This window comes from Carcharodon carcharias, chromosome 28, assembly GCF_017639515.1.
Source record: "Carcharodon carcharias isolate sCarCar2 chromosome 28, sCarCar2.pri, whole genome shotgun sequence".
NCBI classification, from domain to species: domain Eukaryota; kingdom Metazoa; phylum Chordata; class Chondrichthyes; order Lamniformes; family Lamnidae; genus Carcharodon; species Carcharodon carcharias.
Genome location: NC_054494.1, coordinates 25,476,334 through 25,500,237, shown reverse-complemented (window position 1 = coordinate 25,500,237; position 23,904 = coordinate 25,476,334). Strand labels below are relative to the sequence as shown.

At 39.6% G+C, this 23,904-nt stretch overlaps 1 protein-coding gene across 5 annotated transcripts in view; it reads left to right on the top strand.

The window, feature by feature from the left end:
- The window catches only part of ogdhl (oxoglutarate dehydrogenase L), a 100,112-nt gene that overhangs the window by 65,135 nt on the left and 11,073 nt on the right, over positions 1 to 23,904 (top strand). For 4 of the 5 annotated variants that reach the window (XM_041176287.1, XM_041176286.1, XM_041176285.1 and 1 more), the window contains exons 16-18: positions 2,983 to 3,110; positions 15,416 to 15,594; positions 22,111 to 22,182. In XM_041176287.1, coding sequence (XP_041032221.1) covers positions 2,983 to 3,110; positions 15,416 to 15,594; positions 22,111 to 22,182 — 379 coding nt within the window. Of the gene's footprint in view, positions 1 to 2,982; positions 3,111 to 15,415; positions 15,595 to 22,110; positions 22,183 to 23,904 lie in introns of those variants that run through there. The other variant, XR_005941623.1, reaches the window with a different exon arrangement.

Sequence of the window (23,904 nt, the reverse complement as noted above, 5' to 3'; positions counted from 1 at the left end):
TCGACATGTGGGCCCACACCCAACACGCTCGAGCATAAAATAGCCTGCATTGATGTCAGGTGAGCTCCCCCCCCCTCTGCCAACCCACCAAAAATTAAGAGGGTTCTTAAGTACTAAGTCCATTAACGGCGCAATTAACTGGGATTTTTCGCTGCCCATCCAACATTTTGGTTGGCAGGTGGGCAAATCGGCCAGGCGGCCTTCACATTTTTCAGGAAACTTCATCCATGTGCAGGATGTGGCTTTGAGATTAATTTTTAAAAAATAAAAATGTTTGGACACAAATTTCAGCATCCTTATGTTTAGGTAACTCATTCTGATGTGTGGGCATTTTTTTTCAGATTTTAAAATCTGTTTTTATTGAATTTTAAATTCTTCAGCTCCTCTGTGTTCAGGGAGTTTTCATTCTGCACTCTCCCATGCCTGCACTAACTTCAGCACTCACCCACTCTCTCTTTTCTACACCCCCCCCCCCCCCCCCACCCACCTTGGCAACGCTGAGCCTTTCAGCACACGCTTCGTGCTGGCTGGCTGTTAATTGGCCAGCCAGTGTGAAATTGCGGTCAAGGGGGCCAATCATGATCAGCGGTCAGTTCTTCGGCTGCTCCCAGGCCTGCCAATCATGGCCACCCGCCGATCCAAAAATCCTGTCCGCTGAATCTTACAGCATAGAGGCCACTTGGCTGATAAATTAAATAATGTTCAGGTCAGAACATATATTTTTCTTCAGTAAATCGAAGTCTGGTGGATAGCTAACGTAATTCCTATATTTAAGAAGGGGAACAGAACATGCCCAGGCAATTATAGACCAGTCAACTTAACATCGATGGTAGGAAAAATAATCCTGCTAAATCAGAGGATAGAAGAACATCGAGAAGAGAAAATAAGCAATGAATAGTCAGCATGGATTTCAAAAGGGAAAACTTTGTTTGACGAGCCTTATTGATTTTTTTTTTGTGGAGGCAATAAAGAGTAGACAGTGGTAATTCAGTAGATGTAATTTATCTAGATTTTCAAAGTGCCTTTCATAAGGTGCCCCATAATAGACTAATGAATAAGGTCTGAGAATGTGGAGTCAGGAGACAAGTGACAGGATGGATTGTTACCTGGCTTCAAGACCAAGAGCAGAGAGTGGGAGTAAAGAGTAATTATTCAGAGCGGCAGATGTAGGAAAGGGTGTTCCACACGGATCGGTGCTGGGAGCATGGCCCAAAGCTTTGGAATCAAATACACCATCTCTAAGTTTGCAGATGACACCAAATTAGGATATTAACCAACACTGAGGAGGACTGCAACAAATTAGAGGAGGATATTAATAATCTTGCAGAATGGGCAAATAATTGGCAAATGAAGTTCAACACTGTTAAATGTGAGGTAGTTAATTTTGGTAGGAAAAATAGGGAAGTTACTTATTACTTGGAAGATGAGTCTAGGTGGGGTGGAGGAACAAAAGGAACTTGAAGTACAAATGCCCCAGTCACTAAAAATTGTGGCATAGGTTAGCAAGGCCATAAAGAAATCAAGCACTGGGCTTTATTTCTAGAGGGATAGAATTGAAAAGTAATGAAGTTATGCTAAAGCTGTAACAAGCCTTGGTTGAATCACACTTAGAGCACTGTGTACAGTTCTGGTCACCATGTTATATAAAAGATATAGAGGGCATTGAAGAGGGTGCAGGGAAGGTTTACAAGAATGATACCAGAAATCCCTGGATATACCTATCAGGAAAGGATGGACAGACTGGGTCTCTTTCTCTTGAAAAGGACTAATAGAAATCTTTAAAATTATGAATGGTTTTGCTAGAGAGGATACAGAGAGAATGCTTCTACTTGTGAGGAAGAACATAACTAGAGACCATCAATATAAGATATCACCAAGAAATCTTACGTGCAATTCAGAGCAATGTTCTTGACCCAAAGAATGGTGAGAATGTGGAATTCGAGACCACAGTGGTTGAATAGAATAGTTGCAGCTATGGAGAGGCTAGACAAGGGAAGGGAATATCTGTTTATGATAGGCCTCCTTCCATTTTTCCAATTTAAACCTAAGTGAGACATAAATGCCTGGACTGGTTGGGCTGATTGGTCTGTTGCTCTGCTGTACTTGTTATGCAATTGTAGTCTGATTATAAATGTTAGTCAACCACGTACAATTAATTATTACATTTACAGACTCCTGTTTCTTGTTGTAATTGTGTGAAACAAATACTTTATTTACCTCTTTCATTGTGAATTGATGTTTGTTTGAAGTATGCCATTTTTACACTGTTGGAAAAACAAATAATCTCCCTTCCTCAGAAGGAAATGTTTAAGTTATCCATGATAAGTCAGCTGTTCTCAATAAATCTTAATGCCCCAATGCTAAAACTATGACATGTATTGATGCCCTTTATGTTAATATGTGTCTAAATTATGGTGATGTAGTATTTTAATTTACGCTTTGAGCTTTCGACCTGCGCGAGATGAAGTTTCTATTTGAGTCATTTTCTTCCAAGAAAGCTTGCAGAAATCAATGCAGCAAACTAATTTCAGATACTTGATTTGATGCAGACCCATCAACTTGTATTGAGTTTGTATCCAGCATCAAACTGTCGGACAAAAAAGTAATTTTTCTTATTCATGGAACAGTGAAAAATTGAGACAGCTAAAATCTTTCTGTCTTTCTTCCCCAAAAATAAATTATTCTCAGGTCTGCCCTAGCCTTTTTTTTACCTGACGAGATTAAGAATTGCTCTTTTTTTATATCTGACCAAATTAATACTTCTGTTTATTTTGTTACTGCTGACTTTTAGCAACATGTGTAACTCTAATTAAAACAGTTCAACAAAAGGTTGATAAATTGAATTGTAAGGATAAAGTCTTTTGCAGTCTGAATTATGTTGACCACAGGAGTGGAGTCTTTTGGTAGTAATACATTAGTTGCTACTTATCAGTGTGCTATTGTTTGCTTGGATCTTAATGTCATACATTGTTACTTTCACAGCCATCGTCATCACGTATTACATGATCAAGACATAGATAAAAAGACTTGTGTGCCGATGAACCATTTGTGGCCAGATCAAGCTCCCTACACTGTTTGCAACAGTTCACTTTCTGAGTTTGGTGTCTTGGGTATGTTAAACTGTTAGAACCTTCATTTTTCTTTGAATGTAACTTTAATTTTTACTACTGATCAGTGTAAGTGCTGGACCAGAACTGGTGTAGAAGCAATAGATACGAGATCAATATAGATTCAAAGATTCCAGTGTAGTGGTTACTTGGGAGTGAGGGTAGTAATTCATGGGAACAGTTTATCTCTATTCATTTGTGTTTTGCAAATAAGTTAAATCATTATGGTTTCTTTACTGTACATTTTAGCAAAATTGCCTATAGTTGATGCACATAGAATTTTCTTTTAGATGTTTCTACTGTGTGAATTTCTTTTACGATGCTACTACTGTGAATTTCCTAATTGCAAACAATGATTCAATGAAATTCTCTAATATTCCTCACTGAGCCAGTTTAAGAAATAATAGTGGTGTAAACTAGGCTACCCTTATATCTTTTCAGATTTGTAAACCTTATTTATGTGTGAATAGCTAACATAGTGAATGGACTAAAGAAAATGTGAGAAAATGGCAGAGTTAGGAACATGAAGGATCTGATCATTAGGTTGGAAATTTAAACAAGTTTACAACCGAAATAAGAGATACTGGCAAAGTACAGTGGATCCATCTACTCCACAATAAAAGAACTCTCAAAAGGTAGGGCACAGTTAAGCACATAAATGTCAACATAAAATATTATACCTGTAAAAATATCAATGTGACCAAGGTTACACAGATACTATTTCTTCAGTGTAGTGGTAGCCTTCTGTCTTGGGAGACGATAGTTTGCTCCATGGTGGTCAACTGTGTTATACATCACTTGGTCTGGCTCAGGAACCAGACTCTGGCATGGCAGTCTCTGCTACATTTGCTGCAGAGAAAGTCAGTGGGCGAAGATGGTGCACAATTTGCTGGCCTTTTGTTTTCTCTGGGCTCTCTTAAACCAGTCGAGCTTTTCCTTTCTGCTCATCTCTTTCAATGCCCTTCAAAACAATCAGCCTCCAGAGGTCACAGCCATCAGTGACTGACTCCCAGCCGTCAGTATCAGTGTTCACCAACTTCATGACTATCTTGCAGGTGACATTGTAGTGGAGGTATGAACATCTGGGAGGTCGTTACCCAGTGGCAGGTTCACCATACAGAGGGTCTTTGCATATGTGGCTGTCGTCTATCCATTGAACATGGCTGAGCCAGCCCAGACATTATTGGCTTAGCAATGTGTATGCTGATGGAATTAGCATTCTCCAGAACCTCTGAGGTGGTGACCTTGTCCTGCCAAGAGATGCAGAGGATATATCTGAGACAGCGAAGGTGGAAACTGTTCAGCTTGTCCTGCTGCCTAGCATATGTTGTCCAGATCTCACCATTGTAGAGAAGTTCAACTCGAGGTAGTGTTCCACCCCTCTCTCCAATTAGTTATTGCAGTCAATGATGATCTCTCCTGGCTTTGTTTTCAATTGAGCCATTTTCTTTGCTGACAGACCTATTGCATTTATGATTCCTTCATACATGCCTCTGGCTTTCCCTGTGATGAAGGACATCTGGATATTCTGGAAAAGCTATAACCAGTAGTCTTTGGCGCACTTGCAGTGTGGTGGACTTTACTTTGAGTGGCTCCTAGTGCATTCAGAGTCTTCTCACTCAGATCTGATTAATGAGAGCTGTCTGTTTGGTTTCAGTGATAAGCTCCATCACAGTGATGTTAGCCTTCAGCTGGTCAGCATTTTCCTGCTGTTGCAGTATTGTAGATTGATGGTGGCTTGAAGTATGTTTTATTTTGCTTCTGCACTGTGTGGAATGCACAAGAGCACTTGTTCAAAAGAGTTGAAGAATTGTTGGTTTTTATCTGGGTAGATAGTATGGCTGACATTGATGCGAGGACAGCATTTCTGTTTTGAGTCAAATTGCATCCTAACCATGGTGCACACCAGAGACTAATCTTTACAGTAGTCAGCGCAGTGGTAGATGCATGTATTGAGAGTGCTGTTCAGAGAGTCATGTCTGGTGATGATCAGATCCAGCTTGTGCCAATGCCAAGATCCTGAATGTCTCCAGGGCACCTTTGAAGCATGGTTTGTTCTGAAAGACAGTGTTAGTTACACAAAGCTTGTGATAGTAGCAAAGCTCAATCTCTCTCCGTTCTCATTTATCTTTCCCAGGCCTCATGTCTGAGGCAAGAGGACCATGGTTCATGCCCACTTTTGCTTTGAAATCCCCCAGTAGGTAAAATGTTCTGACTTATGGTTCCTGCTGATAGCAGTGTTAAGCTCCTCATAGAACTAGTTGTTTGCCTCTGGCGTGGAGCATAGCTTTGGAGCATAGATACTCATGAGATTAACTGGCCCTGTTTGAGTTGAGAGGTGATTGGAGAGAACTCGTTCTGAACCATTTATGAGGGTTGTATCATTGAGAGTAGCGAGTTCCTAACAGCGAAGCCTGCACTCTGCTCCCATGTTTCCTCTGAACTTTTCCCCTGCCAGATGAACGTATAATGTCCTTCTTGGCGAGCCTGATCTCTTGGAGGGAAGCTATGTCAATGTCCAGTCAATCAAATTCCATGCCAATTACAGTTTTGCACACGTTATCAACCAGCTGCAAATCATCTGTCAATCCCATGTGTTTAATAGGTGGATATACATTTACTGAATCAGCAGCAGAAGATATTCTGTGAATCACAACTCTTTTATTGTTAAACTATCGTTCAGTACAAATACCGGTTTCCACTCTTCCCTTCTGAATCTTTTCCCTGTCCAAAAGCAAAAACCCCACTTACTAGGGAAAAACCTAGCTTTTAAGTATAGGCATCAATGAGCATCACCTACTCTTAATTCACTCTGAAGCTTATCCTGGTTTACTCTTAAAGGGACCTGCATTTCTAATATTGTCACATGTACATGGTCCTGACATTCCAGTTTGCCAATCGACGCGTTGGCAATTTCTTCATTATCATTTGATATTTGTTTGCCTGGTGCAGTGGATTCCATCTACTTGTTGAGCAGAGACTTGAAGCTCCATGCACCCATTGAAGCAAATGGACCATGGCGGGTCATCACTTTACTAGTCAGGGACAACCCGACTTGAAGTGGGCAATGGCTGACCAGTGGGACACAGTGGTTCCTCCCATCATTGGAGACCTATTCTGTACGTTAGTAGAATTGGATGAATGACTCGTAACTGCTGTCTTCCATGTTGTGTTAACAGACTGCAGTGAAACTGGAGTGTCCCTTCCAGGGCACAAGTCTGGGCAAAATTTGTGGAGACCCTGGCCAGAATTTTCCTGTTGGTGATTTGGGGTCGGGGCCCACTCACCGATGGGGAAACTGACACGGGATGACGTCGGGAAGCACCCCCGACATCATCCCACCTCGTTTAAATATTCAGGAAGGCAGGCGGACAGCGAAATCAGCTGTGCACCTGCTAACCTGTCAATGGTCAATTAAGACCATTGACAGGATAATTAAAGTAATTAAAGGCCCTGCCTGTTCAACCTTAAGGCTGGCGGGAAGGAGAAAAAACATGAAACCTCATCCAATGGCGGGATGAGGTTTCATGTCTGTTTTAAAAATCTTTAATAAAGTTTATGTAATATTTATTAACATGTCCCTTCTCGTGTGACATTGTCACATGAGGGGGACATGTTAATTATTTTTTATTGTCTATTTTTGATCTTTAAACTGTCAGTGCTCTTCCTAAGACAGCACTTTGCCTCAGGGAGCAATGCACTCTTTCGCGCGCATGCACGAAAGAGCACACTTTGATAGTTGGGGAATCCATCCACCCCCCACACAGGAAGCCCATCAGGTGGCCTGTCACCGAGCTGGTGGGGCCCGCCCACCCATTGAGGGCTAAATTCTGCCCCCTGTGTTGCCCAAACATCAGGGTCCCCCTCTCAACCTCCTCGGTTGAGTCCAAAGGAATACAAAGCACTATTGGCACTGGATTGGTTGCAGGAGCTGCCAGACAGATGACATATTTAGACAACTCTGCCTTTGGGTCCCGCTCCAGATTTTTTTGTAAGGGTTTCCTTGCTTAGCCTTCAACTCTCCCAAGGTATCCACAAGGTAGTGGGCTATTTGAGCTGGGAGCTTGATCCATGAGTGCAGGGCGTGTCCACATGTCAGTGGACCTGTGCATTGCATGTCTGGGTGCTTTCTCTTACTCATTGCTGCTAACCTACAATGTATGCTGAAAATGAGAAGCAAACTAGCACAGAAAAGCATGTTAATTCTCTTCACCCTCATACCAGGCACATCACACTTCTTGGACAGACTTCTTAATATTATTTCTTTAAACCTTCTGTCTGCTAATTTGACTAAAATGGCCTGTTACACCATTGTATTGATATTTCCTGTGTTTGCTTATCTTTTTTGTTATTAATTAACTTTTTTTACCAATTCATATACTAGTTTGTTTCATCATTTGTCTGTTCTGAACCCTTTGCATACGTTATTTACCTGTTGTGTGTTTCCAACATCATCTGTTTTGTTTTGGGCTCTTACCATGTTTAGTTTTTATTTACAGTACACTGCTTTTGAGAGAGGATTGTTATCATTTCCATAAAACGTAGCATCATTTTTACCACTTGCATCTATATTTTAAGTATTTCTACATCTGGTCTGATATACTGTTAAATTTTCAGTGAATTGATCAGTAGTTGTACTGAAGAACTGTTGAAATGTCTGCTTATTTTAAAAGTTCTTCTATATGAATGAATAACTGGTTGTAGTTTTTAAAGTATGGGTAGTTCCCAAGTGGTTTAAAATTTTAGAGCTGATTAATTCCAAGAACACCATAAAGTAACCCAGTGAACCAGTGTTACAATAGCATTCTAGGATTTCCCTCAAGCTATCTTGTGTGGAAAGCACAAGGTAAGAATCATTACAAACAAACTTACAAATAGCTGGGCTGCCAGATGTTACCTTTATAATACTGGCACCTGTTCAAAACTTGGAAGCTTTCTATCAAGTTAGTGCTGAGCATAAAATGAGTACCTGGGGCTATAAAGTGCTCCTGTGGGAGAATTTTCTGAAATGAGTGATGTGAAGCTAAATATGGAGTTTAAATAAAATCTCACCTATAACAGAATTGCAAACTTGTTGGAATTCTAAGTATTAACTAATCGAATAATCTTTTGAGATTTAATTTAGGGAGAGATGCTACTTGATATTTTCTTAACAAACATGGCCTCGTGTTCATATTTTCAGTGATATTAAGTAATTGCACTCACTGTCATCCAAACACCCATGAATGATTTTTCAGATTATTAGCTACTTAGTTTATTTTTTCAATGCACGTTGTCTAGTAGGTGAGAATGCCCTTGCTTGTTTCCACTTTTAACCTGTTAAACTATCTCCATTAATGGTGTCCCTTCTAGACTGCACTGCCACCGTCACCTCTGAATCAGCCCAAAGATCTACCCTCAGTCCCCCCCCACCTCTTCCTCCTCTGTGTGCTGCCCTGAGATGATAGCATCCACAGACATGGCATCAGATGCCCCATGTATGCCAATGACACCCAGCTGTACCTCTCCACCTCTCTTGACCCCTTCACTGTCAGTGTATGTAAGATTGCATGGCTCACATTCATTCCTGCATGAGCTCAAGCTTTCCCAGTTAAACATTGGGAAGAGGAAACCATCGCCCCTCTGCTATAACCTTGCCACCATCCCCTTACCAGGAAAATGCCTCGGATTACAGAAGACTTTTCACAATCTTAGCCCCCTTTTTCAACCCTGAGTGGAGTTTCCAACTTCATCCATCACAAATAGCACCTATTTTCATCTCCATAACATTGTCTGCCACTGACCCCTCTCTACCAGCAACGTGTATAATCCTTAGATTAAATGGCTGTAATGATAGACTCCACCTGAAAAGTCTTGCACGTTTGTCTCAATTTGTCCAAAAACTTCAAGGGATTGTGGTCTGTATAAACACTGGTTTCTGATGAATTGTTTGCAACACAAATTTCAAAATGCCATCAAACCCAAGATCTCTTTTTCGATCATTGTACATCTTCTCTTGTACGTTCAACATCTGTGAAAAATACCTATTGGTTTTTCAATTCCAGTGTCATCGTTTTGTAACAGCACAGCTCCAATGCCTATATTGATCATGTCAGCAGCCAACTTAAATTGCTTGACATAATTGGGTACTACCAAAACTGGTGTCGTAGTTAATACAGTTTTCAAACTATCAAATGACCTCTGAAACTTGTGTCCATTGAAACTTCTTTTTTAATAGTTCAGTCATTGGAGCAACCACAATGCTAAAATTTGGTACCAATTTCCAGTAAAACCCACTCATGCCCAGAAATCTCAAAACTTCTCATTTTGTTGTAGGCACTGGGAAATCCACGATAGCCATGACTTTCTCATCTCTCGGAGCCACTTTACCATATCCAATGGTTTGGCCTAGATACACAACTTGCACTTTTGCAAATTCGCTTTTAGCCAAGTTCATCACCAAATTAGCTTCTTGTAATCGAGAAAATAATTCTTCCAGATGCTATGTGTTCCTCCCATGTCTGACTCTATACTATCAGATCATCAATACAAACAGTACAATTGCCTAAACTTGCAATTACTTTCAGTCTTTGGAATGTCGCAGATGCATTCTTCATTCCAAATGGCATGACTTTAAGCTGATATAGTCCATTTGGCATCACAAAAGCTGATATCTCCTTTGGTCTTTCCGACAACGGTACCTGCCAATATCTTTTTAGCAAGTCAATCTTTGTGATAAATTTTGATTGTCCCACTTTCTCAATGCAATCCTCCAACCGTGGTATAGGATATGAATCTGGTTTTGTCACCGCATTCACCTTTCAATAGTCCACTCAGTCTGTGTTCCATCTGGTTTCGGTACCAGTTCAATAGGTGAACTCAGGTTACTGCAACTAGACTCAATTATATAATTTTGAAGCATGAAGTCAATTTCTTTTTGTATTTGTGATAACTTTACCAAATTTAATCTATAAGGATTTTGCCTTATTGAAGATGAAACCTGTACAGACACATCATGTATAGCTAAATCTGTCTTCCCCATCTTATTCTCACAAATAGGTTTGCGTTTCTGCAATAGCTTTCCCAAATCTCTTTGATACTTATTTGAAGGTAACTCAATATTTCATTTGTTTTCCAGCACCCTCTCTCCAATTTGATTAGAGGAAAATCAGTTTGAGTCCTGCATTTCTACTTCTTTCCTATCATCCACCATTACTAATACCTCTTTTTGTTCCTCTTGACCATCAAAATACTTTTTAAGGATATTTACATGACACACCCTCTGCTTCTTTCTTCTACCTGTAGCATTTATTAAATAATTTACTTCGTTCAATTTCTTTTCAATCCTGTAAGGTCCACTAAACCTTGCATTTAATGAATCACCTAGTACTAGTGACAGAACTAGTACTTTCTCTCCAGAAACAAAACTGCGAGCTTTAGCTTTCTTATCTGCCTTCACTTTCATCACATGCTGTGATATATTTAAATGTTCCATAGCTAACTCACTCTGTTCAATCTTTCCCAGAAATTTGATACATAATCCAGGAAAATAGTTTCTGAATTTTGACCTACCAATTTCTCATGAACCAATTTCAGTGGTCCCCTTACCTCATGAACATAAACTAGTTCAAAAGGGCTAAAACTAATCAATGTATGAGAGCGTCTCTAGTGGCAAATAACAAGAATGGAATTCCCCATCCCAATCCTGTGGATAATCTTGACTATATGCTCTCATCATGGTTTTTAAAGTTTGATGCCACCTTTCCAAAGCTCCTTGTGACTCTGGATGGTAAGCTGTTGACATAAACTGTTTTATCCTCAAACTGTTCATTACTTCCTTAAACAGCTGTGACATGAAATTTGACCCCTAATCTGATTGTATTTCCTTAGGTAAACCATATCTTGTAAAAAAAAAATAAATAAATAATTAGTTAACTCATCCGCAATCTTCTTAGTTATCATATTTCTTAAAAATATAGCTTCAGTAAACCTGGTAGATGCATCCATTATTGTCAGTAAGTACTGATGTCCACTTTTAGTCTCAGGGAGGAATCATGACCCCTGGTAAAAAGTTCTTCAAATGCTGCTATTGGGATCGAAGGTCCCAGCTTAATCACTGCTTGTGGTTTCCCGGTTACCTGACATATATGACATGTTCTACAGAATTTGACTACATCCCAAATGCAATCCTGGCCAAAAAAAAACTTCTACCCAATGCAGTCCTGGCCAAAAAAAAACTTCTATCTTTTCCTGTGTTTTCCTAATTCCTAGAAGTCTCTCCCCCCCCCCCCCCCCCCCAAAATTGGAATTCCATGCGCAGTTCTCAGAATCTCATTCCTATACCCTAATGGGATAACAATCTGATGTATCTCCCTCCAGCTTTCATTTGCTGAGACATGATCCAGCCTCCATTTTCTCATTAAAATCTCTCCCTTAAGATAATAACATACTGGAATACATTTTGTTTCTGTTTGAGTAAGCTTTCTGATATAACTGTTTTAATCAGACATTGAACGTAGGGGAGGTATGCTTAATTTTTTTTCCCCCCGATAGAAAAAGACTTGCATTTATATAGCACCTTTCACAACCTCAGGATTGCCCCAAAGCTTTTGAACAGACAGTGAAATACTGTTGAAGTGTAGGTGCTGTTGTAATTTAGGCAATTACCTCTGCACATATACTCTAAAAGAAAGGGATGAGGATAACCTTGGTCCATAGACTTCTTTACAACCAGTATTAATTAATTCATGAGAGCATCCAGGAGCAACCATCAGTTGAGCAATGAGGGTTGTGTAATGTTATCCAGTGTTACGTGAGATCTGTCAAAATTCACCCAACTGAAGTATGTGAGCTTTATTGATAGGCAACCATGGAACTTGAACGTTTTTCTAGTTAAGCCTGTGGTCTCAGCTGCTAAATCTACAAGGAACTGCCTTCATTTTCTCTTTTTCCAGAGGATCCAATTCTACATTTTACTTTACAGACATTTCTTAATATGATTTGCTGTCTCTTGTTAATAAATGTGCTGTAGGATAATGTGCATGGGCAGTCAGTCTTATGTTTGTGATAACAACTTGACATGTCTGTCTCCAGATCCCATAGCTCTACCTTATCCCCAGAGTTTTTCTACTAAAGTACAGTTTACTTTTGATTTCTTTTAATTGCGAACATTAGTGCACATATGATTAAAGTTGAGCTGGCAACTGTTTTAATTAACATCAGATCAATGTGGAACCTTTTTAAAAGCAAAACAGCTTAGCTTTGGCTGCCTTACACAGATTTTTCCACATTGGAATTGCATGCTTGAATAAGTGAAAGCAATCCTCCACCTTGTTATATGCAAAGATTTTGTTTTATAATACAATAATTGAAAATATCTGGAGGAATATCTCATCTTCTAATTAGGCACTTTACAGCATTCTGGACTTACATTGAGTTCAACAACTTCAGGCCATGAGCTCCATTTTGAAATTTAATATTTTTTTTCTAACCCCTCCCCCACACAAGGGCTTGTCTATAACTTGGACTCATGTTTTGCTTTCAGAGCGCTGACCCTTGTTCTGCTATTAACACATGTTGCTAATGGACCTTTATGCCACTATTAACACCTGCCTTAGTCTTTAACATAATCATTACCACTCCCTTTGTCTTGTGTCGATGCTATCCTTGTCAAATCTCTCCTGAGCTACTACCTATCCCTGACCTTCAATTTTGCTCCACCCCCTCTCTTCAATAGTATGAAAACCATCACATTTCGACCTCTCTTCAGCTCTGAAGAAGTCATATGGCTTTGAAACATTGACTGTGTTTCTCTCTCCATGGATGCTGCCAGACCTGTTGAGTTTTCTAGCATTGTCTGTTTTTATTTCAGTTTTCCAGCATCTGCAGTATTTTGCTTTTATTTTAAAAAAAATCTAGTTATGCCATGGGATTTATAATGTGTTCGGACCATTGCATTTTTCTGCCTCTGCCCCTATTTCTCCACCACTGGAAAAGCTTCAATCTGCCATACCTTTCTTGTCTTGAAATTAGCCTTCTGAAACATTCTTGAGGTAATTCCAACTAATTCAAAATATCATGCCCAATAATTTCATCTGTGCCCCTCTCTTTGCCACTTGCACCATGCCTTGAGGAATTAATTTAAAGATTCTGGTCCTTGCTCTCATGACTTTGCTCCTGTTCCTCTGCAATCTCTAGGAACCATACATATCCATGTTCGCCCTCTGCTTCTTTGATTCTTCTAAGCCTCATCCCATTCTTGCACTCTGCATTCCATCTTCGATGATGCTATTATGGTTATGCTCTATCCTCAAGTTACCTGCCTTTTCACCTGTCATCCTGTTTTTGGAAACTTCCTGAAAAAAATCCTCTTTGACCTTATTTTGGTTCCACCTGTAGCTCCTTACCCTCTTTCCTTTTTGGAATACTCTGTTTTGAGCCATATTTTTGAGAATGGGTGCTATAACAAGTTAAGCCATATATGATGGTTGAGTGTAAAACATACCTAATACCATTTACAGATTGAGATCCATGTTTTCATGTTAATCAGTTTGTTTTAGAACCATGACTGAAGTTACCCAGCATATTTACTGAAAATTCCAGGAGTTTTTTGCAAGTTGTAATTGATTTTACTTCTAATGATGGGGAGGCAGTGACATAGTGGTATTGTCACTGGACTGGTATTCCAGAGACCCAGGGTAATGCTCTGGGTTTGAATCCCATCACAGCAGATGGTGAACTTTGAATTCAATAAAAATCTGGAATTAAAAGTCATGATGACCATGAAACCATTGTCGATGGTTGTAAAAACCCACCTGGTTCACTAATGCCCTTTAGGGAAGGAAACCTGTCATCCTTACCTGGTCTGGCCTACATGTGACTCCAGACCCACAGCAATGTGGTTGACTCTTAATGCCTTCTGAACAAGGGCAATTAGGGATGGGCAATAAATGCTGGCCTAGCTAGTGACGCCTCCCCATCCCATGAAGAAATGAAAATAAAAAGGGCACTGTAGTTTTAGTAGGGTTCTAAATTTCATGGGTCAGCCTGGAAACATTTTACATACTTTTAGTGATTGAACAGGTCTGTTCACTACTCATACCCGAAAGCTGCTTTGTACTGACAGGGTGCATATTTTTTGCTTATGCATGCTCACAAATGAAATCCTTTTTTTATTTTGCTGTGTTGTGTTGGTATTACCTTTGTCAGAAAGTGAATGTTTGCCCATATCACTGATGTTAAAAGCAAAATACTGCGAATGTTGGAAATCTGAAACAAAAACAAAAATTGCTGGAAAAACTCAGCAGGTCTGACAGCATCTGTGGAAAGGAAGAGAGAATTAATGTTTGGAGTCTTCATCAGAGTCATACAGACTCGAAACATTAACTCTGTCTTCCTTTCCACAGATGCTGTCAGATCTGAGTTTTTCCAGCAATTTTTGTTTTTGTCACTGATTTTAAAACTTAGTTTTATTGGATATTTAAAGATTGATTTTTTTTAAATTGTATACACCAAAGCTTTATACAAGCTGCACAAAATAGCATTATAATATTGGAAAACAATGGAAAGCATTAGTTAAATTTAAAGACCATGTTTGATATTCACTACCCCTTTTAAAAAAAAATAAAGAATTGTCCGGAATTTCAAAATCTTTGTTCCTGATTTTTTAAAAATAATATTTAAATAGAGTTGTTGCCAATATCAAGCACAGCAAACTGATGGAGCTAAACTAATGTATAGATGAAGCTGAAATACTGTGGGTTAATGACTGTATCCTTGTTGATGTTACCTCAGCTTTGTTCAGCTCAGTAATTGCTCCAAGCAACTAACTGTTGTAATCAGCACTTCTGTTTAAGCAAACAAAAACTGTAAACTATAGAAATGGGGATGGAGCTGAAGAGGGATTGTCAAGCTGCCAACAACTAGTGGTTTCAAGAAGTGATGGTTGAAGAAATCAGAATTTTTCTGTTTTGGGGCTCAAGTTCTGAACTATTTAATATGAAGCAAATAAAAAGCTTTTGTGCATATCTAACAAGGTGCTGCCTTCATTGTTGCAAGAAGTAGCAAAGTGAAAAATATTGTTCCTATGTATAAAATAAATTGATATATTTTATGGTACTTTTGTGTCAAGGGAGGATATATATTTATTGTTTTTAAATTCCATGATTAATTAGAATGCATTGTTTCACGTTGGTCTCAACCAATAGTTAAGACTTAAGCTATCAAATGTGATGATTTTTAAACTTTGAGTCAATGGACTGAAGAAATAATATATTTTGTAATGTGGTTACTTGTATTTTAAGTAACTTAGATTTGTCTTCTGATTCTAGGCTTTGAACTTGGATTTGCAATGGCTAACCCTAATGCTTTGGTGTGTTGGGAAGCTCAATTTGGTGACTTCAACAACACTGCACAGTGCATCCTGGATCAGTTCATAAGCTCAGGCCAAACAAAGTGGGTTAGAAACAATGGAATTGTGCTGCTTCTGCCTCATGGAATGGAGGGGATGGTAAGGTCGGCTTTATGTATGCCTGTGTATACATATGGATAAGCTCTATGCTCAGGGTACCAAAAGCTGGTTATTTCTTGTTGTTTTCCTTGATCTGGCCTTTCCCTGAGGTTGGGAACTGAGGATTTAATAGCAGCTGCCAATCTCCAGAACTTGGCCTGTAATTAGCCTATGGATGACCCTGTTTAGACCATTACACCACGTCGAGGACCTGAGCAGTGACCTTAAAAGGACAGACCAAGTTAAGCATGGCTCCATCTTGGTAGTGTTACAGTTACAATGTTTATAAGATTATGTTTTGGGACTGTCTTTAATTTAGAGTAAAATTAAGGGACTGTGACCTGTGCTGAAGTCTGCCTGACAACATGGCTGAGTGATGGATCTGTTAAAGATTAAAGGAAGTCCCCGATTTGTTTGCTGGGGAGAAGGTGTAAGGTGCTCACACTTGGAGACAATGGCAGCAGCATCTGTGTTTCCAGTGGTTAGATTGATAGTCTCCAAAGTCCCAAGAAGGTGTTGAGAATGTTAGGTTCTAAAAGTTATGCTTTAAATTGTCCATTCACTTCTATAATAGAATACAATTGAGGTCTAAAGAATAGCTAATCAGTATTCCTACCTGAATATAAGGCTCATGTGATTCACATTGCCATGATGATGGACTTTAGGTGGGATAGAGTGCAGAGGAAGCCATTGTGATGTTGGGTTGCACACTTTCCTATAACTTTACAGAAAATCACAGGTTACTTAGTCTTCCAGGATCCACTGGAGAGAAGGAGAGAGCAGCAGCAGCTATAGGCCTATGTATGGTTCACCGTGCAGGAATGTGGGTGGGAGCTCAGGCTCAGATTGAAAATTCATGAGGATCTGAAACAGGGCTGGAAGATTCATCTGTCTTGCGCTTGAGGAAGAACCTCCAGGAAAAACCATCACCATGAAAGACAAGTCCACCGTTAAATTTTACCAATCTGGGAAACAGAAATAAATTCTTGGGAGCTAAGAATCGCTTTAGGCTGGGTTCGGGAAAATCGAATGACAACTTAAAGGATAATGTGTTCGGGAAAATTGAATGACTACTTAAGGGATAGTGTGAAGTATACTTGTGATGTGGGTTTTATGGCTGTTAAAAGCAGAAGGTTAAACTTCTGTCCTGTGGTTTGAAGTATAAGTTGCTTACAAAAGTAGTGTTTAGTCAATAGTCCTTTTGTCTGTGTTACAGTAAATGTCTTAAATGTGAAATCTTGTTGAGTCGTCTTTTCAGCTACGAACTGGAAGCTTAAATTTCTTTTTAATCAGTTATTGGTCTCCACGGGGATCGTAACAGTGACTAAGCATCACAAGCATTCTCCAGACCCAAGACTCCATGATCTGAAGTAACAAAACATTAGCAAGTTTAAAAAAATGTTGTATCTGAGCAAATTCAAAGATGCTTTTTAACAAATTGCCTGTTTTCTTACAAACTAACTTTCCTGTATGGATATAATAATTAGAATTGTTTACATTTCTCTTCACTTAATTTTGTAAGTAAAGTATTGGATTTCCACATAAAGCAAGCAAAGGTTTAACTTTTGAGTGTTTTTTCAGTTGATTGCTTGCTTGAAATGCAATGTCAAATTAATGCTTAATTTTCATTGTGATGTTTTTCTTTTTGACCCACCAAAATGTAACATTAACATTATGCACGTTTAGTGAGCTGTCACTTCATTACGCAAACGTAAAATTATATTGATTGACTACTTAATCAAGAATTTCCTATGTCATATAACCCTTGTAAAATGTTTTCATTTTGTTAAGCTTCACAATAACTTATTTACCCTAATAATGTGCACCAAAGCATTTCACAGGAGCATTATAAGACAAAATGTGACATTGAGCCTTGAAAGAAGATATTGGGGGCAACATCTTCCGGTCAATGAGCGGGGGCGGGGCCCACTCACCGACGCATAAAATGGCTCGGGGATACGTCAGGCATGCATATCAACATTACCCTGCGTCGTTTAGATTTTCAGTTCAGCGGGTGCACAGCTGAACTGTCAACAGCCTATTAAGGCCATTAAAAAAACTAATTAACCTGATTGGACCTGCCCATCCAACCTTAAGGTTGGTGGGCAGGCTGGGAGCCCAGACAGGCCTTGGAAAAAGCATGAAGCCTCATCTACGGTCAGGATGAGGGTTCGTGAGGGTATTTAAGCTTTTATTAAAGGTTTCAATAAAAGATATGGACATGTGACACTCACATGGCAGGGAAATTTTTTAAAAAACCTTTATTTAAAGTTTTTCAAATGGGAGACGATCTCTCTGAGGCAGCACCTTGCCTCAGATCTATATGCTCTTTTGCAAATTGGAAGGCCTGTGGCCATTCCTGCACTTCTCCTCTCTCCTCCCCCCCCCCCCCCCCCCCCCCCCCCCCCGCCCCCCCAAAACAGGGGGGAGAGAATGTTGCCCTAGGACATATAGAGGTATGATTTAAGGATTGTCTTAGAAGAGGAAAGTGAAGTAGAGGGGCAGAGAGGGGCGTAGGGAGAATATGCCAGAGTTTAGGGCCTGAGCAACTGTAGGCAAGGCCACCGATAGATGCTCAAGAGGCCGGAATTAGAGAGCGGCAGATATCTGAAGGTTTTGAGTCTGGAGGAGATCGCAGAGATAGGGAGGGAAAAAGCCATGGAGGGATTTGAAAACAAGGCTGAGAATTTTAATATCAAAGCAAAGAATACTTCTTTGTTTAATTGGGGTTGGTTTAAGTTTACTCATAATTTAAACATCAATTTTACTCAGTTCTTGAAAATCGTCTCAATAGTCCATTGCTAGTATTTATTGAGCTTCAGAAGGACACTTGTGCATTCTTCAAAATTCACTGTTATTCTCTATTTTAGCACGAATGCTGTATGGAGGGTAAACAGCATATTGGACTTTCAATTAACCATTTAGGATAAGGATAGTTTGCTTAAAATAGATAATATTTAAGATAATTACGTTGGTATCTAAGCTCCGTGTTAATGAAAAACAAAACAATTAATGAACAAAATTACTGAACAGATAGATTAGCCAAATTTTTCTCACCACATCGATTAAAGCATTTTGAACAATGATATCCTTTTTCATTGCTAAGTATCTACTCCCTTATAAACACAACAGTGAAAGAAGGATGAATGTAGGAAACATCTTGCCACTTCACAGAAATTGGCTTAGAGCTTCAAATGTAATAAATTATTTTACAATCAAGAGACTGTGATTATGTAGGCAAATACATACACTAAATTGCTGATCAGAATGGGATCCTGCAAATTAATTGGCCAAAAAATCGTAAACAATCTAAGAAAATGCAGATGGACGTTGATGTAAGATCATGCGCAATGGAAAAGCAAATAAACATGGGTACAAAATGACCTGATGTCCATTGATAAAAATGGAGAAGTAAATAATTGTTTGTGATTATATATCATTTATGCAAACTGGCCAGTTAGGATAACTAGCAATATCTCTAATCCAATCCAGTGCCAGGTTGCTCCCAAGGGTGTTTGATTAAATTAAAAGGTTATTATCCTACATGTTTCCTGCTCAGAATTTTGCATGTTTTCTTTAATTCATCATGTTGAAGGGCCAGAATCTATAAGACAATGGCAGTACTAAGGTTGAATAAGATCAGGTAAAATGTCACCTGCAACTGAACAATGTAAATCTAGTTATGAATTCTTCAAAGGCACAAGTTTTTCATATCTTTCTCAATTCTAACTAAATGTTAACCAACACCTTTTTTCCTTTTGATGATCGCCTCAGACCTCAAAATGAACTTCCACATCTTCATTGCTAAACATCTCATACTTTTTTAAAAAAAAAATGCATCTTCTCAACAACCCTTAACTAATGATAAAACCCAACTCCATCCAACATTTGAACACTTTTTCTCTCATTTTTGCACCCTTCCTGCATTCCTGCATCAGATTTGAGATAATACCTTCCCGATAATTGGAACCTTTCCTACCTCTAGGCCTGAATTTTTCAGGCAGCGGGCGGGCTCAGCAGGAGCAGGTGGGGGTGATCGCAGAGCCGTTTGCCACCCGCAATCGTCTCCGCACCGCCGTTTTGGGTGGGCCAATTAAGGCGTAATAAGTGATCGATAGCGCTCAGTGCTACCTGTGCGAGTGGGGGGAGGATGGAGAGTCAGGGCCAGCTCTCTTTCACCAGCATAGAGCTGCCTCAGGGAGATTGAATGGATATTGAAATATTAAATGGGTCAAAAATTTATTTAAACATGTCCCCTCTGAGATTGGACGTGTTTTTATTTTAAGGGAAAAGTTTTTATTTATTTAATAAAAGGTTTAGGAAACCTCATCCCGCTCACGAATGAGGTTTCCTAAAAAACGCAAAGGACGCTTGGGCTTTATGAAGGTTGGTTGGGCAGCGTTCACAATCACAATTACTTTCTTAATGGCCACATTTTGGCTGGTGTGCAGCCATCTCTGGCATGCACCCGCCGAACGAAATATCATGGGACCGCACCAAGGCGTCGGGACACTTACCCAACATCATTGCACGTCATTTTATGCGTCGGCGTGTCGGGCCTGTCCCTGCACGCCAACTGTAAAATCCTGCGCCTAATTTCCAATCCCCCTCTAACACAACCTTTCTTGATTTTCTTTCTCAATATTACTATGATTAGTGCTTTTCTGAATTTCTGTCCTCTTCACTCTAAGCTTCAAAAATGTTATCCTGCACAATTTTCCTCCTCTCTTGAGCTCCCAGAATGTTGTAACAAGACTTATTTTAAAGTCTGCTACTCAAACCTATTTTCTCTCATCCTGCTGAAGTCCCCATCTCTACTTGCTCCTATAACATTCAGTCGTTTACAACCCAAGCCTGGCATTATCCTGTCATTACTTTGACTTGCTTTATCATTTTTTTTTTTTTACAACTGTGGTTCTGCCCTGCACTTTGGGTTATCGTCTTTTTCTTCGCAGGTTGAAACACGTACCAGTGCAGGTGTGTGCTCTTTAACCTAATCATAGTAGATTTGATTGAAACATACAAGATCCTGAGGGGTCTTGACAACGTGGATGTGGAGGGGCTATTTCCTCTTGTGGGAGAATCTAGAATTAGGGGCTGCATCTTCCGGTTGGCGAGCGGGGGGCGGGGCCCGCTTGCTGACGCATAAAATGATACGGGGTGAAGTCGGGCGTGCGTCCTGGCGTCATTCAGATTTTCAGTTCACTGGGCGCGTGGCTGAATTGGTTGCACACCCACCGAACTGTCAAAGGCCTATTAAGGCCATTAAAAAATGTAATTAAACTGATTAATGGACCTACCCATCCAACCTTAAGGTTGGCAGGCAGATGAAGAGGGCGGGCGGCCTTCAGAAAACACTTGAAACCTCATCCTCAGGCGGGATGAGGTTTCATGAGGGTATTAAAATTTGTATGAAATGTCTAAATAAAAGAAATTGACATGTCCCAGCTCATGTGACAGTTTCACATGAGGGGACATGTCAATAATTTTTTACTCAACTTTATTCACTGTTTGAAACCTGAGCCAGCCTCCCTGAAGCAGCACTTTGCATCAGCGAGATCTGTGCACTCTTTCACGCGCATGCACAATAGTGCATTCCCAGTGCAGGGAATCCCCCTCTCTCTCTTAATTGGCCCGCATGGGAATACCACCACCTGCAAGTCCCCTCCAAGCCATTCTCCATGCTGACTTATTTCGTCGTCCTTCACTGTCACTGGGTCAAAATCCTAGAACTCCCTTCCTAACAGCACTGTGGGTGTCCCTACACCATACGACTGCAGTGGTTCATGAAGGCAGCCCACCACCACCACCTTGAGGGAATTGGAAATGGGCAATAAATGCTAGCCTAGCCAGTGAGGCTCAATGCCGTAAACAAATGAAAAAAAATTGCTTCCCTTGTTCTTCTAAGTGGCAGATGTTGCGTCTTTGAAGTAGCCTTAACGAGTTGCTACAGTACATCTGGTACTCACTGCATCCACTGTACACTGGTGATGGAAGGAGTAAATGTTTAAGGTGGTGGATGGGGTGTGATTAAGTGGGCTGTTTTGTCCAGTCTTCATTGCTACAGTAACAAATTTTCATTTGTTTGGCTAAGTTACAATACAAATAATTTCCTTTAAGTAGCATTTTTCTCTCTTCTCACCAATTACCGTATCTATCTGGCCTCCCTTACTTGTTCCCAAGGTTCATTTTTGTCACAGTACCCACTAATATCACTGAATATTGGTGAATTGCAGATGGCTTACAACTCTTATCTATCAAAAATGTCTATAAAGATTAAATGCTCTAACAATCTTGAAATTCAGATAATATCCAAATTAAGCAAAGCCCCTTGTCTGCTGGTAGCATGAATTGGAAAATTGTGATTTGATGACTAAGGGTATTGAATCATTTAAGTTCCGTTGCCTGTTCTAAGAAATTACCCCACTGTGATGTATTCCAACTATTTATCTCATTTCAGAGTATGTTAATTTCCCATTGATACTAATTATTTAATTAGCCGTTTATAATTTTTAGGGTCCGGAGCACTCTTCAGCCAGACCAGAACGATTCCTACAGATGTGCATTGAAGATTCAGATGTATATCCTGTGAGTTTAAATATCTGTCCATTATTCTATTTGTGTAACCACAAAAAACATGTAATGGTGAAAAAGCATCCACATAAAATAAAACATTCAGAATAAAGTGATTATGCAGAAAACAATGACAGTATTAATTGTTAACCAGCTTTGAAGCATCTTCATTATCTATGTAAAGTACAAGTTGAATCTTTGAAATGAAAAGGTTAAAGTGATATTCACCCTGCTGCTTGTAAATATAAAGGGCATAACCTGAATCAAACATAATCCTTTAAGAGTACTCTGTATTCCCTCATTCAGGTTTTATTTTTATACTATCTCAAATCAGATTTACAATCTATTCTCTTTCATTAAATAAGCAAAAATCTGGTGCCTCAGGTTTTGTATCAACCAGCATTATGTGAATACTTCAACTGCAAAAATTGCATACATTGCTCCTTTAAATAAAAAGCAGTGAGGGTAAGTCAGATGATTTAAATCCATAACGCCTACTAAAATGTAAAATATATCCCCTTTAGGCCCAGCTCTCGCAAACATCTTTGTTGGGTTCCATGAGAAACATGATTTCGATGGAATGACACCCAACCTTCTACATCTTGCATATTTCCGATATGTGGATTATACATTTGCTATATTTAAATCCGCAGATGCATGTAATAATTGCCTTGTATTTCTTAATGGGGTCTATCCTGCACTCAAATTCATCTTTGGAATGGAGCAATCGAATGAAATCCCTTTGATTATGAAAGTATATTGGCAAGAAATATAAAAACAGACAATAAGAGCTTCCATGGGTATATAAAAAGAGAGTAGCTAAAGTGAGTATGGGACCCTTGGAGGATGCGACTAGAGAATTGATAATGGGGAAGAGGGAAATGGCAGATAATTTAAACCAATAGTTTGTATTGGTCTTCATGTTCGAGGACAGTATAAACATTCCAAAGATATCAGATAAGCAAGGAGCAAATGGGAGGAAAGATCTTGTAACAGTCTCTATCACAAATGACAAAGTATTTGACAAACTAATGGGCCTAATGGCAGACAAGTCGCAAGGATCCAAGGGCCTTAAAGGAAGTGGCTGCAGAGACAATGGAGGCGTTGGTCGAAATATTCCAGAACTCACTGGATTCTGGGGGCGGGGGGGGGGGGGGGGGGTGTCCCACGGATTGGAAAACCGCTAACATGAAGCCCCTTGTCAAGAAGGGAGGGAAACATAGAGCAGGAATTATAGGCCAGTAAGCCTAACATCTGTCGTTGGGAAATGCTAGAGTCAATTATTAAGGAAGAAATAGAACACTTAGAAAAGCTTAATGCAATCAAACAGGGTCAGCATGGTTTTGTGAAAAGGAAATCGTGTTTGACAAATTTGCTAGAGTTCTTTGAGGATATAATAAGCAGAGTTAATAAAGGGGACTGATAGAAAAAGTGTATTTGGATTTCCAGAAGGCATTTGATATGGTGCCACATAAAAGGTTATTTCACAAGATATTGGGGTTAATATGAATTGAGATTGGTTAATACTAAGAAGACAGTCGGGATTAATGGGTCTGTTGCAGGTTGGAAAGATATAATTAGTGGAGTGCCACAAGGAACAGTCCTAGGGCCTCAATTATTTACAGTTTATATTAATGGCTTGGAGGGGGGTGGGAGGGGGAGTGGGGCAGAGTGTAATGTGTCCAAATTTGCTGACAATACAAAAATAGGTGGGAGGGCATGTTGTAATGAGGGCAT